General features: G+C 41.9%; 1 protein-coding gene across 4 annotated transcripts; it reads left to right on the top strand.

Moving 5' to 3' along the window:
* Positions 1-6,001: 6,001 nt before the first annotated feature.
* LOC5505396 (short-chain dehydrogenase/reductase family 9C member 7) lies at positions 6,002-14,448 on the top strand. Of its 4 annotated transcripts, XR_007312044.1 has the most exons (5): positions 8,492-8,920; positions 10,039-10,221; positions 11,329-11,577; positions 12,254-13,715; positions 13,998-14,448. XR_007312044.1 is itself a non-coding variant. In XM_048729349.1 (4 exons), the coding sequence occupies exons 1-4, from the start codon at positions 7,092-7,094 to the stop codon at positions 12,472-12,474; spliced, it is 993 nt and encodes a 330-aa protein (XP_048585306.1). In that variant the 5' UTR covers positions 6,002-7,091; the 3' UTR covers positions 12,475-14,448. The 4 variants fall into 4 exon arrangements, 3 of the variants coding, with proteins under 3 accessions (XP_048585306.1, XP_048585305.1, XP_048585304.1); XM_048729349.1 differs by lacking the exon at positions 8,492-8,920 and adding an exon at positions 6,002-7,431 and having other exon boundaries at positions 12,254-14,448; XM_048729348.1 differs by having other exon boundaries at positions 11,329-11,568; positions 12,254-14,448.
* The last annotated feature ends 509 nt before the right edge of the window (positions 14,449-14,957 follow it).

Raw genomic sequence — 14,957 nt, 5'->3', positions numbered from 1 at the left:
TTAACGTAACTGTGACTAACTTCCCTTTCCCTTTTAAAATCATAGGTATGAATTTGAATCTTCTAGATGTAATATCTATTCAGAATACAAAGTTTACTTACTCTAATGATTTTGGTATATAATTATTATCATTATTATTATTATTTTCTGATTGATCCACATAGTATTTAGATAACTGCTTCACAGTATGTTGTTTCTGCAGACTTCATGGCCACTAATCCCTGGGAAATGATGCTGAATTCCATTTAGTCTCATTGAAAGTCATGTGTCATGACAAATGATGAAGCAAAAACCACTGCAGTTCCAGATAGTAGGAAATTCAAGATATATATTGACATTTGTGATTTTTTCTATTGGAAATGATTTCTAAAATGGTGAGTGAATAGGGATTTATCCAAGTTTGAGTAAGTTTCATTAACAGAGTGTGTATTAACTTACTTGTCCCCCTGGTCACTGCCAGCTTCACTAAGAGATATCTCTGGGTCTGCCATTTTGTTGTGGTGCTTTCCTACTGGGGTTGAAGTTTGCGGTTCTGATAGAACGGCATAGAGACAAATGATTAGTAAATATTTCAAATAAAAGTAAGAAACTAAGATGAACATCTGGCACCGATTCAGAGAGCCTCATTAGGAGGACAAGAACGCGGTAAAAGTCTCACCTCGTATGGCTGCTGCCTTTTGTTTTGGTCCGCCAGTTGTTGTTTTTGTAAACCTAGAATAGACACAAGAAGTAGGAAAAAAACATCTTTAGCAAAGCAAAGTAACGACCTAAAACCTCTCGAAAAGAATGCGATATATAGTTTTGTCTCTGATTGTCTCACCTCTCCCGGCGCCGAAGCTCTATGGACAACAAATGGCTGGCAAACGCCGAGTCGCTCGCGTAAATAGACGCTTTTCTTAACTCCTGCCATGTGCTATAAACATCTTTCAGCAATCGAACGCATATGTGTTGCTGCTCCCATGTTTTTTTCTTTTCATTGGATGCTCTGGCGAAAGCATTGGTCGACCGCCGAGTCTTCTGCGAGCACCCGGGCTCCTTGAAGACATGATTTTTTACGGAAAATGCGCAAATAATTTCAAAATGGTAATAGCAATGTGTCAATTGGAAGTTTCTTCGAGGTTGTGACTGATAATTTAGATCGGATGGGCTCTTAAATAGCGTCGATTCTAATAGATTCTTTTGTCTACCCTTTACAATGGCGGCGTTTGAGGTTTCCGTCGGACCAGCAGATTGTTACGTAATCGACCGGAAGTAAACTGCTGACAATGCGGCTTTAACTATAGGGTTAAAATATATTTCATCACCTAGTCGGTCACCAGTGGATATCACGCAAATTTTTTGCTGAAAATCGCGGGCCGTGTGATCTATCGCTTTTCACGTGAAATTTACCGCACAAAACCAAAATGGTTCTGGGAACGAGATTGCCTTCCAAACCGTGATAAAACGTAGCAATAGATGCGTGTTTTGATGACCACAATAATACTTGATACTTCGCAGGGGTTATCTTTTCTCTCTTTTCAATTTCTGGGTTGGTGCAAGCGTGGATCCAACTCAGTAAAAAATACTATCAATAAAAAGCGTAAAATGGTTTCTTTCCTGGCTGAAAAGGCCCCTTAGTGTAAACAAAGTAGCCCGATATGTCAGGCTATGCCATGTCAGGCTATGTATCTTCTGTTCCTGGTTTGTTTTAATCTGGTATTCTTCCCGCATCGTAGGCGTCGGGGCTTAACTGTGGCTGTGTGGGGTGATAAAATGTGTGGTAATGGACGTTGGTGCGTGGGTTAAAGTGTGTACGTGTGGCTATTTTATATGGTGTATTGCATTGGGGGCTGTAAGGGTCGGAGTAGTGGCTATGTATGGGAGGTAGAAATAGGCTAGCAGTGAGATGTTAGGGGAGAACTGTGTGTTTGACCTTCGGAGGAAGGTGATAATTACATGTTGATAACTTCTTGTGATAACATATTGTTCAATCTTGTGGAGTGTAATGTGAGCTTGTAGACAATTAAATGGAATTACAAGGCCGGTGATAGGGATAAAATATGAAGGCGTGCAGATACGGTATAAAAGAAAGAAATGGATGGCAAATAGGAGATAGATAGAAGTTATATAAGTATAGGACAGTTGGCTCCTTGAGTACGGGGTGTTATATTGTGTCGTGTAAAGAGAGATTGTGTAACGATGCACGCTCTAAGATAGTGGCTGATAAGCGATGAGTTTATGCGATGGCCTATATTGAGCGAAAATTATACGCGGAGGCACAGGCAGCAGAAACGGCAGGAATACGAAGAATCGAGAAAAGTGAATGGCGCGCACCCGGCGGGCCGTCAAAAGGAGACCCACGGATAGTGTCCTTCGTTCGCTGTGCCTTATATGGTCATATATGCCCAAATTTAGAAGTACTGGAGTTTCCCCTTTCGCGCTTCTACAACAAACATGGCGGCAAACACTGATTCCCTAAAGACTCGTAGTGGAAGAATTACCAAGAAACCGGATCGCTTGGTCAAATATTTAGACCATTCCTCAGTTGATACGTACATGAAAGAAGAGAAGGAGGAAAAAGAAAAAGTCTGGGAGATAGAGAGAGTTTTAAACGTTGAGGGAGACTATGCCTTTGTGAAATGGAAAGGCTACAGCGATAGATATAATTCTACGGTTTCTCTTTCATCGAATCCGCAGTTGTCATGCTATTTAGCCGTGAATGCTGGGAACCCCGACAGTAGTGAGGTAGCTAGAGAAAAGCTTCCCATTCTTTGCTCCTAGGATAAGGAATTGTGGCTGATTCGACATGCACTGTTCGATGAGCTCCAATTTCGTACACCCGAGAATGACACGGGACTCATTAGGAGAGTACAAGTGAAAGTCCCCCTTTCAAAGGAAGGTTTTTTTTGCTACCTCACGAAAGCTGGATTTTTCAGGGACCCGTAATATTCGGTTCCCGTGCACTGCTGTCGAGTTTGGCACGGTTATTGGTACGGAGTTTATGGCTCGGCAACTGCCAGATTCGAGTACAATATGTGAAGTTGACTCATCTTCGAAGATGTGGATATCATGAGGATACGAGCTAAGGATTAATTATGATCATAGTTCGTGCCCCCGTTGTACTCACATCTCTGAATATGGGTCAGAGGAAGAGAGGCCTAGTATGTATCGACCGCTAGAGCGCAAGTATCCCCCGCTGAGCTTTTTGGAGATCAGCTTCGTACGGCGTAGACGGAATATGCTTCACAACTATGGCTCGGTAAGTTAAAATCTCTCTATATAAACTAATTGTTGACATCTGTTTCAACCGATTTCACTGAATTTCCAGTCGAAAATAAAGAGGGGGAATTTAGATCCAGGGAATGATACAGATTGTTTTAATGTTTTTAATGCCTTTATATAATAATATGGGTACAAATAGTTATACAAGTTATAAATAGTGATATTTACAACAGTAATAAATAAATAGCACCAAAAATATAATAAATAAATAAATACATTTTTTCTTTGTCTTCACTGCTTTTGATATTTTCTCTTGACCCTTTGCAAATTATTTACCCTACTGAACTTTTTGGTTTGAATCGGGTATTCGTACCAAGACGTAGGGGCCTAAAGTGGTGTGCTAGTGAGGTGGGTGTGATCATATGGTATGGTAATGTTGGAGAGTGATGGTGAAGGATGGCTAGTAATGTAGGGTGGAGATGGTAGTAATGTAATTACGGTGAAAAGGTGGGTAGGTTAGACTAGTAGGTGGTGGAGGGTGGTGAAAAGATAAAGTGGGACTATAGAATAGGTTGTGGTAGTGTGTGGTGGGTAGGTGAAAAAGAAAAAAAAAAATAATATGGTGTAGTATGGAGATGGCTAATGGCTGTGTTGGTGTGGAAAAAAATTGGTACGGTGCATAGGTAAGAGTGGTGGTGAGGGAGATGTGGAGTAGATAAGGCTTATAATTTAGTGTGATGGGTCTCTATGTGTTAAAATGGTAGTGGTGCGGGGGTCGATTTAAAATTTGTGAGGTTATGGTGTAAATGTGGGTGATAATATATCGTTATGATGTTAGGTGATCGTTAGGTGTTGGTTTGTGGGCAGGTAGGGTGGGTCATAGGGTGTGGTCGTTTGTAGTTGGGTTTTGTGCTGTGGGGTGAATGTTTGTATGGTGGGGGAGGGGGCTGTATGTAGGTGTTTGTAGGGGGGGGAAATGGTTGTGGGGTAGTGTCTGGTGTAGGGTGTGGCTGGTTGGTGTGTTGTGGGTTGGTTGATGGAGTCGTAGGATGCTATGGTGTGTATGTAGTAGGCTATGTGTGGAGGGGTAGATGTGTGTGTGGTTGGAGGGTGTTGGGCTGTATGTAGGGTGTGGTGTTGGAGGGAGCGCTGGTTGTAGGACTAGTGGCTGCTGTAGGGTGTGGTTGGTTTGGTGTGTTGTAGGGTGAGTAGTGTTGTGGCAATGGGGGGAAAGGGGTGTGTGGTTTTGGCGTTGGCAGGGGTCTGGCTTGTGTAGGGTGTGTTAGGTGTGTATATTTTAGGTGAGAGTGTAGGAAAGTGTGAGGGGGGTGGGAGGAAGTGTATGTGTAGGTGTGTGGGGCTTAGGTGGGTGTTGGTGTTGTGTTGGGGCTTGGAATAATCGTGGTGGGTTGTATGATGGTGTGGTATGAGTAAAGTGGGTATGGGGCTGTTTGTGGGGTGAGGGATGAGAGGGTGCTTGTTGTGGGGTAGGTGGGTGGTTGGGTGCGGGTGATGTGAGTAGGGGGGTACTTGGGTGGTTAGCTAGGTATGAGGGGGGAGAGAAAGGGGGTTGTGACTTGTGTAGAGCTGGGTGGTAGTAGTGGGTAGGTATGTTGTGTGGTAAGGATAGAATACAATTTAATTTGTGAGAGGGATGTGGGTATGTATGTGTATGTACTATGTGTATGAGGGAAGGTGGTTGTAGGTGGGGTGGTTGTGTGTATTTTGGGCGTGTGGTGTTGGGGGAGTGGGATGGTGTGGGGGTCCGTATGCCTAGGTGTGGTGGTAGTGGCATGTTGGGGTGTAGTTGAGGTGTGTAGGTGGGGTTTGGGGTAAAGGGTGGAGTGTGCTAGTGGTATGAGGTGGGTATGGGAGGATGTGGGTAGTAGGGCGCGTTTAGTGGTAGGTGTGGGGAGGAGGGCTGGGCGGTGAGGTTTAGTGGGAGGGGGATGCAGTGTGGTGCGGTGGGGGTGTGGGTAGTAGAGGGTTTGGGGGTGAGGTGTGTTAGTGTGGCTAGGTGTGGGAGTAGGTGAGAAGTGTGGCGGTGTGGTGGAGGGGATCGGAGAGCTGGGGGGGGGGGGGGGGACTGTAGTGTATTATGAGGTTGGTGACTAGGGCTGGGTGGGGGGGAGATAGATAGTAGGGCATCGAGTTGCGTGGGGGAGAGGTCGTCAAGAAAATTATGGGTAGGAGATGTTCAGCCGAGCGTACCTAATTGTCCAACGGCGCCGGTCAAGGGATTCAAATCGCTGCTTACTCGTTTTAAAAAATGGCTAGCGGCCAGGGAAAATGATTTAGCTCGGATGTTTTTCCACATATCGAATGTAAGTGTACCCTGGCATAGGTCTAAGAGATAAAAATATTTCGTTTGTTGTATTTTCCTCGCGAATTTCGACGGTATTTGAGTGCTACCGAAAATGGCGCCTCCAACCTTGTTTCTTTCCTTAGTAGGGGGAGAGAAGTCATATATTCCGTTACGAAAACCCCCAAAAATCGTATATTACACATAAATATAACAACAACAAGGCATGTTCTAAGTTGTAAGGCAATTTTATTGGCAATGTTTCACAAAAAATCGCGACTTCGAAACCAAGCTTCGAAACCATTGCCTGGGCTTCCTGTGATAACACCAAAAGTTTGATATCTAGCCTGCTTGCAGGCGTTTACCCGGTGTTTTCTTCTTCTATGTTTTATCGGTGTTTTCTTCTTCTATGTTTACCCGGTGTTTTCTTCTTCTATGTTTTATCGGTGTTTTCTTCTTCTATGTTTTATCGGTGTTTTCTTCTTCTATGTTTACCCGGTGTTTTCTTCTTCTATGTTTTATCGGTGTTTTCTTCTTCTATGTTTTATCGGTGTTTTCGCTATGCGCCGAGTCGTGGCCGCCATCTTGTTTTGTTCTGGCCGCGCGCGAAAGCTGGAAAGTCTTATTAACTATTCTTGTTCAAACTGAGCACCTTGGAGAATGCATCAGATGGCTGTATTTGCTTCGACGAAGGAAACTCTTGGGTCATCAGCGAAACAGAAGAGTACAACATGCCACGTCAAACTGTTTTGTGGATTTTTTCCCTTTTCCACAAAGCCTACATAAACCACCTAGTTTTTCAACAGCTTGTCTCTAGTTTTACTAGTCAAAAATAACAATTAAAACGTTTTTTGCTCATAAAAGCAAAAAGGAGTATAAAGATTTATTATTTAATACTACTTTAATTCAGGTTTTTACAGCAACAACAAGTAAAAATGAACCAGTCAAAATTCTTAGCCGCTGCTATTGTGCGAACAATATGGATTTGCAAGATTTGTTGCAAAGCACCCAAATATAGTCGTGATCTCGAACCATATTCTGAATATCATATCAGTCGACTTTTTAGGGGCAAATTTGGCCCGTGTTTTATTGGCCTGGCTCTCCTCCGCCGGGGGCTAGAATGTTTCAATTCAATAAGACAATCCCTTGGCGGAAAATGCTAAGAATAATGAGAAATGCCCGAAGGTACTTTCTAAAAACGAGGAAGAGGCAGCATTTTTGATGGCTAACAACTATTTCAAGGAGGGAAAACTGAGCATTATAAAAAAAAACCCAAAATGCATGCTGGTAGAAGGACATAAATCTGCTATCCTGACTGGTAGATGTCAGCATTTGATCATTTTATTTTTACAAATAAAACTTTAGGCGATTCAGGCCAATGTTAAAAAAAGAATAGAGTTGAATGCATAATTAACTTAAAAATAGTTGCGTAGCCTAGATTTTGCTGCGTGATCACTTATGCACGTTAGCAGGTGCAAGAGTTAAACATACTCTTGTGGCGTCATCACATTTATTTTGCATTTTAAATTCTATCAACTATCGTTAAGCCAGAGCAAAATATTTGTAAGTCTCATTTGATCGTCACAAAATGAACTTCCTTGAATTCTCTGTTTGGATAAGCGTTGGTGCCGTAGTCATTCTGGTCGCAATAACAGTAGTTCACGCATGTATTAGCCGTCAAATCAATAATTTGCCCAGTAGGTATATCTTAGTAACTGGTTGTGACACCGGCTTTGGTAAGATGAACGCGGTTCGTTTACAAAAGCTTGGGTTCTACGTGTTTGCTACATGCTTGACTGAAGAGGGTATGGCAGAGATGACAGGCATTTCTAGCGAGCGAATTATCCCGTTTCGTTTAGATGTGACCGACTCGTTTCAGATTCGACAGGTGTATACGAGAATTAGCGAGCTGTTGCCGGAGGATACAGGTTAGTAGACTGCCATTTTCTGGATCAATTTAAGGGTTAAACAGAAGCATATAAAAAATAGTACAAATCAAACTGATGGAATTGGAACTAATTATTTTTTTTTAGAGTTATGAAAGAAAATAAATGAATGTATCGTCAAGATAAACTAAGTCTATTGCGCATCTTTTTGTGTAGTCAAAGTTCAAAGGATAATGAAAATGAATAGAAACAAAATGATAGCAAGTGCTTATTATACGTCTCGAGCCATGAGTGGGCGTGCGGATTGTGCCCTCTACGGGGGAGGAGGGGGGGTTAGGGGGTTGAGCTTTTATTGAGCCCCTTGAGCTTTTATTGTTTTCATTGCGGCTGTTCATTCCAAAATCGTTATGAAGGTAAAATAATGACGAAAATGTTTGGGTCAAACCTCACCCCCCCACCTTGGCAAAAAGCTAGATCCTACCATGCTCGGATCAGGGATTAAAAAAAAAGTCTTTAGTCTTTATATGAGCTAAAAAAAGCTTGTTGTTATACTTTAACGTGTTTTACGTTTACATAATTTATTAGTTTGAATTTTTAATTGAATTTTTAAACATACAAACTTCAAATCCATTTCATACATGTATTTTCCATTTACCCGATTGAAAATGTAATTTCCACTAGTTTCTCTCCACTTCCCTATTTCCTGCTGTGTTTTGATTATGTTTATAGCATCACAACAGCATAGTGTGTGTTGCACAAAGCGGGGATTTTTGGTCCGAAGTATAAACACCCTTTTCAACAGGAGGCCCCGTCCCCAGGGACTTCTGGGTAATTTTGACTTGCTCTGCTCTCTCGCTGCAACCTCTTTTGGGTAATTTGGGTATTCTTTGGTGTTACGGAGAGCTTTGTTTTTGGTGCTCAAGGCTTTTGTTCTCTATTTCATTGTCTCGTTCTAAGGTCTTTATTTTTGGCTTTTTTTCTATTGTGTTTTTGGTGCTGGTGCTCCACACCAAGAAACTACCGGTAATTTTTTCAATATTGAAAATTACCCAGAAGACCCTGGGGACGAGGTTGCTCTCGCTGCAGCTCCAACGAACATCAGTCTTCCTGTGGTAAGGCCACACCACAGGAAGACAGAAGGGGGATATTCGGTTGTGTTTTTATCTTTATCCAAATATGCTCGCAGTTCTTGTTGGTTGTGGCTTCACTGCGGTTGCCGCAGTTTCTATTGTATGGTTCTTCATACATGGCCGTCGCTTGCCGTCAAATGGAGACCATCATCAGCTTATTGGTGCCGATAAGTTCGTGCTTATTACAGGCAGTAGCTCTGGAATGGGTCGTGAAACCGCCATTGCCCTCGACAAGTTAGGTTTCCATGTTTTGGCAACATGTCGTACGAGGAAAGGCGAAGATAGCCTAAGACTTGATTGCAGCGAAAGAATGCGAACTTATGTCATGGATGTGAGTGATACAGTGAGTGTTCGGAGCGTTTACCAGCAGATTTTACAACTGTTAGAGTCCGAGCAACAAGGTAGAGGACCTTAAATTTGTACCCCTATTGTTTCACGACAATTCAATCTTTAATCGAAGAGACATTGTTGAATAATCACACGTCGAGTGACAGACTGAATACGGACACGAATGACCGACTAAAGACGGACACAAATGACGGACACGAATGACGAAATAAAGACGGACATGAGTGACCGACTAAAGACTGACACAAATGACGGACTAAAGACAGACATGAATGACGGACTTAGAACGGACACAAATAACGGACTAAAGACGGACATGAATGACGGACTAAAGACAGACACAAGTGACGGACTAAAGACGGACAAAAATGGGGGGCTTAAGACGGACATGAATGATGGACTAAAGATGACACGAATGACAGACTAAAGACGGACACGAATGACGGCCTAAAGACAGACTAGAGACACAAGACAGACATACAATGGAGAAACAAATTAAATAGACACAATCATGTATGGGTGGGAAAACAAAAAAACAACAGCTGCTCTATATGCATGTTAGAATGCCATAAAATTACAGAATTTATTTAAACACACAATTTATTCCAACACGCATCAAAAGAAAATGTGCTTAACCTGTTTTAAAAGAATGAATGTTACATTGATTGTCTATGGTTTCCCAATATAGTTAGCCTATGTAGATTTTTGCAAGATTTTTATAATTCTGATACCTTACTTTATCCTGCTAAGATATTAATAAATAGAATACCAGTATTTAGGGTCTTTTTGCATTAGAACGGAAGTTTTATTAATGAATATTTTAAAAAAATGCATCTGAATTTTTTTCACAATTGGAATGACTAGTTTTTACGTATTTCCCATGTCAATCACGGGATCTGTCAAAAATCCATTTTTTTTAATTGGTCATTCTGCTGAATATGTGTGCTTTTATGAAATATGCCATGAATTGGACTTCTAGTTGAAAGATTGCTAACAAGAAAACAGCAGGAGGCTAGCTTCTGTGAAGTTTATTATAGTCAAACAAATTTTGGTTTGATTATTTGCACTTAAAACTGCTTGTATTGAGAAATATATTGGCAAAATTAATATATTTTTGTCCAATGCAAATGGTCCTCAAGAATAACAAAATGGGGCATCTTGCATCTTGTAGGTTTATGGGGGCTTGTCAACAATGCAGGGATCTTACAGGTGGGACCGCTCGATTGGCAGTCACTGGATAGTATCAAGCAAACAGCTGATGTCAACCTCTGGGGTCTGATTGATGTGACCAAAACCTTTCTACCCCTCCTTAAAAAGGCCAAAGGGCGTGTTGTCAACATGGGAAGTTCATGTGGTAAGTGCTTTCTAAATACTCACAAAATATGTCTGGTCAAGGAACTCTTGAATGACTGTTGAGTGCCGTATTCAACAGGGAAGGGGGCTGGGTGTGGTACAAAATTATAATCTCCTTCTCCCCTTCCTTCCCCACTTGAAAGCTGAGCTATCATGAGACTGGAGGGTTTTGATTCAATTTGGGTTTTCCTGCTATCTTTTGTCCCCTAAACAGAGTATAATTTTTTTCCTTCACTGGGTATGTTATTTCAAATATTACACACCCTTTGCAGTACCCCTAAACCTTTCAAACCCCCTGAACATTCACCACCTCTAGTAATAACCAGTTATCTACAAAATATCTCAAACTAACAGGGTACTAAATTTGATTAATTAAATACACATGTAAATATTTTAAATGTTAAAACATTTAAACCCTTTCACTCCTGAGTAGTTTTGAGCAAAATTGTCAGAAAAACGAAATTTTCTAGTGAATGGCCACATACTTTCCAATGCGGAACATCTTTGCTACCCAACCTTATTCAAAAATTGTTTTCATGCTTATTCTGGGATCCTTGGCCCTGGAAATGTTTTGTTGGGCTTTGGGTCAAAGAGGCTGTTATGACTGTTATGATAATTAGGGAGGGGTTTGCCAGTCTCTCTCTGTCAAGGCGCCCCCAAGACTCCCATGATGCAATGCAGGCATGCAATATAGCCTAAAAATGGTGACTCACTTCTAATAGAGGTCTTAGCATGAATTATTATGGCTGATGGCTGTAAAATGGGACCTGATGGACTACAATAAAAGCCTCTATTTGTAACTTGATGTGTGTTTGCTTGTCTTTATTCATAGTTCGGAAAATTTGTGTCTTTTTTGGTTAGAAGGGTTTCTGAGTTTAAGCATTTGTTTACAAATAGGTCAGAAATCAAGGTTGATAATTTGCAAATGGAGTCAATTCTATTACATTGCTTTGACGCACTTTTGAAGATCATCTATGCCTTAGATAAATCCTTGAGTATCTGGGTCTGGTGATGTTTAGGTTGCATTTCTGTTGTTTTGGAGCTGGGCCTATATTTTACAGGCGTATTTTTAGGGGCGTTATAGTAATGGATGTTTATTATTTAACAGGTAGAATTACATTGCCATACATGGTTCCGTATTGCATCAGCAAGTATGGGGTGCGCGCCTTCAGCGATGGGCTGCGCCGGGAGATGCATGCATTCGGGGTGGAAGTGGTCCATATCGAGGCTGGTGCTCACAAGACCAAGCTACTCAGTGGGAGTACTCTTTCACAGCAGTGGCGTGAGCTATGGAATGGCTTGAACCCACAGCAACAAGCAGAGTATGGAGAGGATAATCTAACATTAGGTAACTCAAGTATGTGAAATGTCCACTTTAAGAACACACTCAAGACCATGAAAACATGTCTGTTATATGCAGGAGCATAATTAGGATTTGCTGCATTTGGCTTCATACAAAAAGGTGTTTAATCTTACAGCCATTTAATGAGAAAACAACTTTTTTTGGTGTTCAATGGAGGTTTGTACCTGAAGTATTCACAGGACTCTATCAGTCACTCTATCAAGCTATGGTGAGATGACCTAACTCACCATAGCTCAACTGACCTAACAGTTGAGCTGTCTATTTGATTGGCAATATTTGATAGCCATTTTTTTCCTCAAGTTTTAATTACAATAAAGGACTCCAGAATAAAACAATGTGAAACATCTATAGGGGCTATGGGGTCCTGTTTTCCCCCTCCTCCCAGTTTCTTCTCTCTAAAATAAGTAGGATATCACCAGTAGGGGTGTTGCTCTGCCCTCAAGTTTTCTAATATCCCTTATGTCATGCTCGCCCCACCAGTTTTTGATGTCCGTTACAGCCCATAAAAGGCTCCCAGTTCTATTTTTAAGATCTTACTTTTGCCTCAACCCCTCATTTCCTTCTAGAAAATAAAAATTAGATCTCATTTCTTCTGGGGAAAAGTACAGAGGTGATATCTATCTAATAAAAGCCAAATGATAATTGATATGTATGTCCAATTCGTTTTCAGGGGCTGAAGAAATGCTTCGGTTTGATACCTTTGCATCACCGGAGACTTCTGCAGTTACCAATACTATTGTCCAAGCTTTGACGTCAAGGACTCCTAAAACAAATTATCTTGTAGGCATGGACGCTAAGGTGTTTCCTTTGGCAAACTTACTGCCAACTAGGTTTGTTGACTGGACAATAAGGACCATGATTCGACCACTAACTCCTGCAGTACAGTCTTAGTCACATGTTCAGGTCAAGAGCTGAACATGTTCAGGTCAAGAGTTTTAGACACCTGCAGTACAGTCTTAGTCACATGTTCATGTCAAGAGTTTGACACCTGCAGTACAGTCTTAGTCACATGTTCAGGTCAAGAGTTTGACACCTGCAGTACAGTCTTGGTCACATGTTCAGGTCAAGAGTTTTTGACTCCTGCAGTACAGTCTTAGTCACATGTTCAGGTCAAGAGTTTTAGACTCCTGCAGTACAGTTTTAGTCACATGTTCAGGTCAAGAGTTTTAGACTCCTGCAGTACAGTCTTAGTCACATGTTCAGGTCAAGAGTTTGACACCTGCAGTACAGTCTTGGTCACATGTTCAGGTCAAGAGTTTTAGACTCCTGCAGTACAGTCTTAGTCACATGTTCAGGTCAAGAGTTTTAGACTCCTGCAGTACAGTCTTAGTCACATGTTCAGGTCAAGAGTTTTAGACTCCTGCAGTACAGTTTTAGTCACATGTTCAGGTCAAGAGTTTGACACCTGCAGTACAGTCTTAGTCACATGTTCAGGTCAAGAGTTTTAGACTCCTGCAGTACAGTCTTAGTCACATGTTCAGGTCAAGAGTTTGACACCTGCAGTACAGTCTTAGTCACATGTTCAGGTCAAGAGTTTGACTCCTGCAGTACAGTCTTAGTCACATGTTCAGGTCAAGAGTTTTAACTCCTGCAGTACAGTCTTAGTCACATGTTTAGGTCAAGAGTTTGACTCCTGCAGTACAGTCTTAGTCACATGTTCAGGTCAAGAGTTTTTTACACCTGCAGTACAGTCTTAGTCACATGTTCAGGTCAAGAGTTTTTGACTCCTGCAGTACAGTCTTAGTCACATGTTCAGGTCAAGAGTTTTAGACTCCTGAAGTACAGTCTTAGTCACATGTTCAGGTCAAGAGTTTTAGACTCCTGCAGTACAGTCTTAGTCACATGTTCAGGTCAAGAGTTTTAGACTCCTGCAGTACAGTCTTAGTCACATGTTCAGGTCAAGAGTTTTAGACTCCTGAAGTACAGTCTTGGTCACATGTTCAGGTCAAGAGTTTTAGACTCCTGCAGTACAGTCTTAGTCACATGTTCAGGTCAAGAGTTTTAGACTCCTGCAGTACAGTCTTAGTCACATGTTCAGGTCAAGAGTTTTTGACTCCTGCAGTACAGTCTTAGTCACATGTTCAGGTCAAGAGTTTTAGACTCCTGCAGTACAGTCTTAGTCACATGTTCAGGTCAAGAGTTTTAGACTAATGCAGTACAGTCTTGGTCACATGTTCAGGTCAAGAGTTTTAGACTAATGCAGTACAGTCTTGGTCACATGTTCAGGTCAAGAGTTTTTGACTCCTGCAGTAAAGTCTTAGTCACATGTTCAGGTCAAGAGTTTTAGACTCCTGCAGTACAGTCTTAGTCACATGTTCAGGTCAAGAGTTTTTGACTCCTGCAGTACAGTCTTAGTCACATGTTCAGGTCAAGAGTTTTAGACTCCTGCAGTACAGTCTTAGTCACATGTTCAGGTCAAGAGTTTGACACCTGCAGTACAGTCTTAGTCACATGTTCAGGTCAAGAGTTTTAGACTCCTGCAGTACAGTCCTAGTCACATGTTCAGGTCAAGAGTTTGACACGTGCAGTACAGTCTTAGTCACATGTTCAGGTCAAGAGTTTTAGACCATGTGGTCATGGAAGTTGACTTAGGCAGTGTTCTTTTTAGAGACCCCTTGCTTGTTTATTAATATATATTTTTAGAGTTTTATTTATTATTCAGAGCTTTGTTATTTTTAAGAATTATATTTCATATCAGGTTTTATAAAAGCTCTCTAAAAGGCCAAATAATCAAGTTTAATTTTCCATAGAGCTTATAGACCGTCCATGGAGATTGGCGTTACAAAGACTGTAAGACGTATATTTATATACTGGAGCTGAATTATCTAGCTATCGCATTTACTGAATAAAGAACTAGCCGTTTGATCTAGTTACTCTACTTGAACAGTCACAAGCCTGGGCAAAGCCTAATATTGCTTTATTAATGAGGTGGGGATTGGGTGGGGTCGGAGGAGTCTCTCCACATAAAAGCGTTGGAAAGAGGAAACACTTCTTGTGTCATTATTTAGCGGGGGGAGGCTCTGGAAAGTACGGGAACTGCCAACCCCTCCCCCCCCCCCCAAAAAAAAAAAAAAAAAAACATACCGCCATCGCGAGATAGGGAACATACGACGGTGACGCCAGGAGGAACGTGATCCCCCCCCCCCCCCCCCCCCACCAAAACCATTCCGCCATCGCGAGATAGGGAACATACGACGGTGACGCCAGGAGGAACGTGATCCCCCCCCCCCCCCCCCCCCCACCAAAACCATTCCGCCATCGCGAGATAGGGAACATACGACGGTGACGCCAGGAGGAACGTGATCCCCCCCCCCCCCCCCCCACCAAAACCATTCCGCCATCGCGAGATAGGGAACATACGACGGTGACGCCAG

The sequence above is a fragment of the Nematostella vectensis genome, chromosome 6 (assembly GCF_932526225.1).
Source record: "Nematostella vectensis chromosome 6, jaNemVect1.1, whole genome shotgun sequence".
Taxonomy (NCBI): Eukaryota; Metazoa; Cnidaria; class Anthozoa; order Actiniaria; family Edwardsiidae; genus Nematostella; species Nematostella vectensis.
This window is presented reverse-complemented; position numbering and strand designations above follow the sequence as displayed.

Bases quoted from the DNA above. Each gene is read 5' to 3' on its own strand.
- LOC5505396 (XM_048729347.1), top strand. From the start codon at position 8,566: ATGCTCGCAGTTCTTGTTGGTTGTGGCTTCACTGCGGTTGCCGCAGTT. The intron at 10,222-11,328 runs GTAAGTGCTTTC...ATTATTTAACAG, and splicing joins CAACATGGGAAGTTCATGTG to GTAGAATTACATTGCCATAC. The intron at 11,578-12,253 runs GTATGTGAAATG...ATTCGTTTTCAG, and splicing joins TCTAACATTAGGTAACTCAA to GGGCTGAAGAAATGCTTCGG.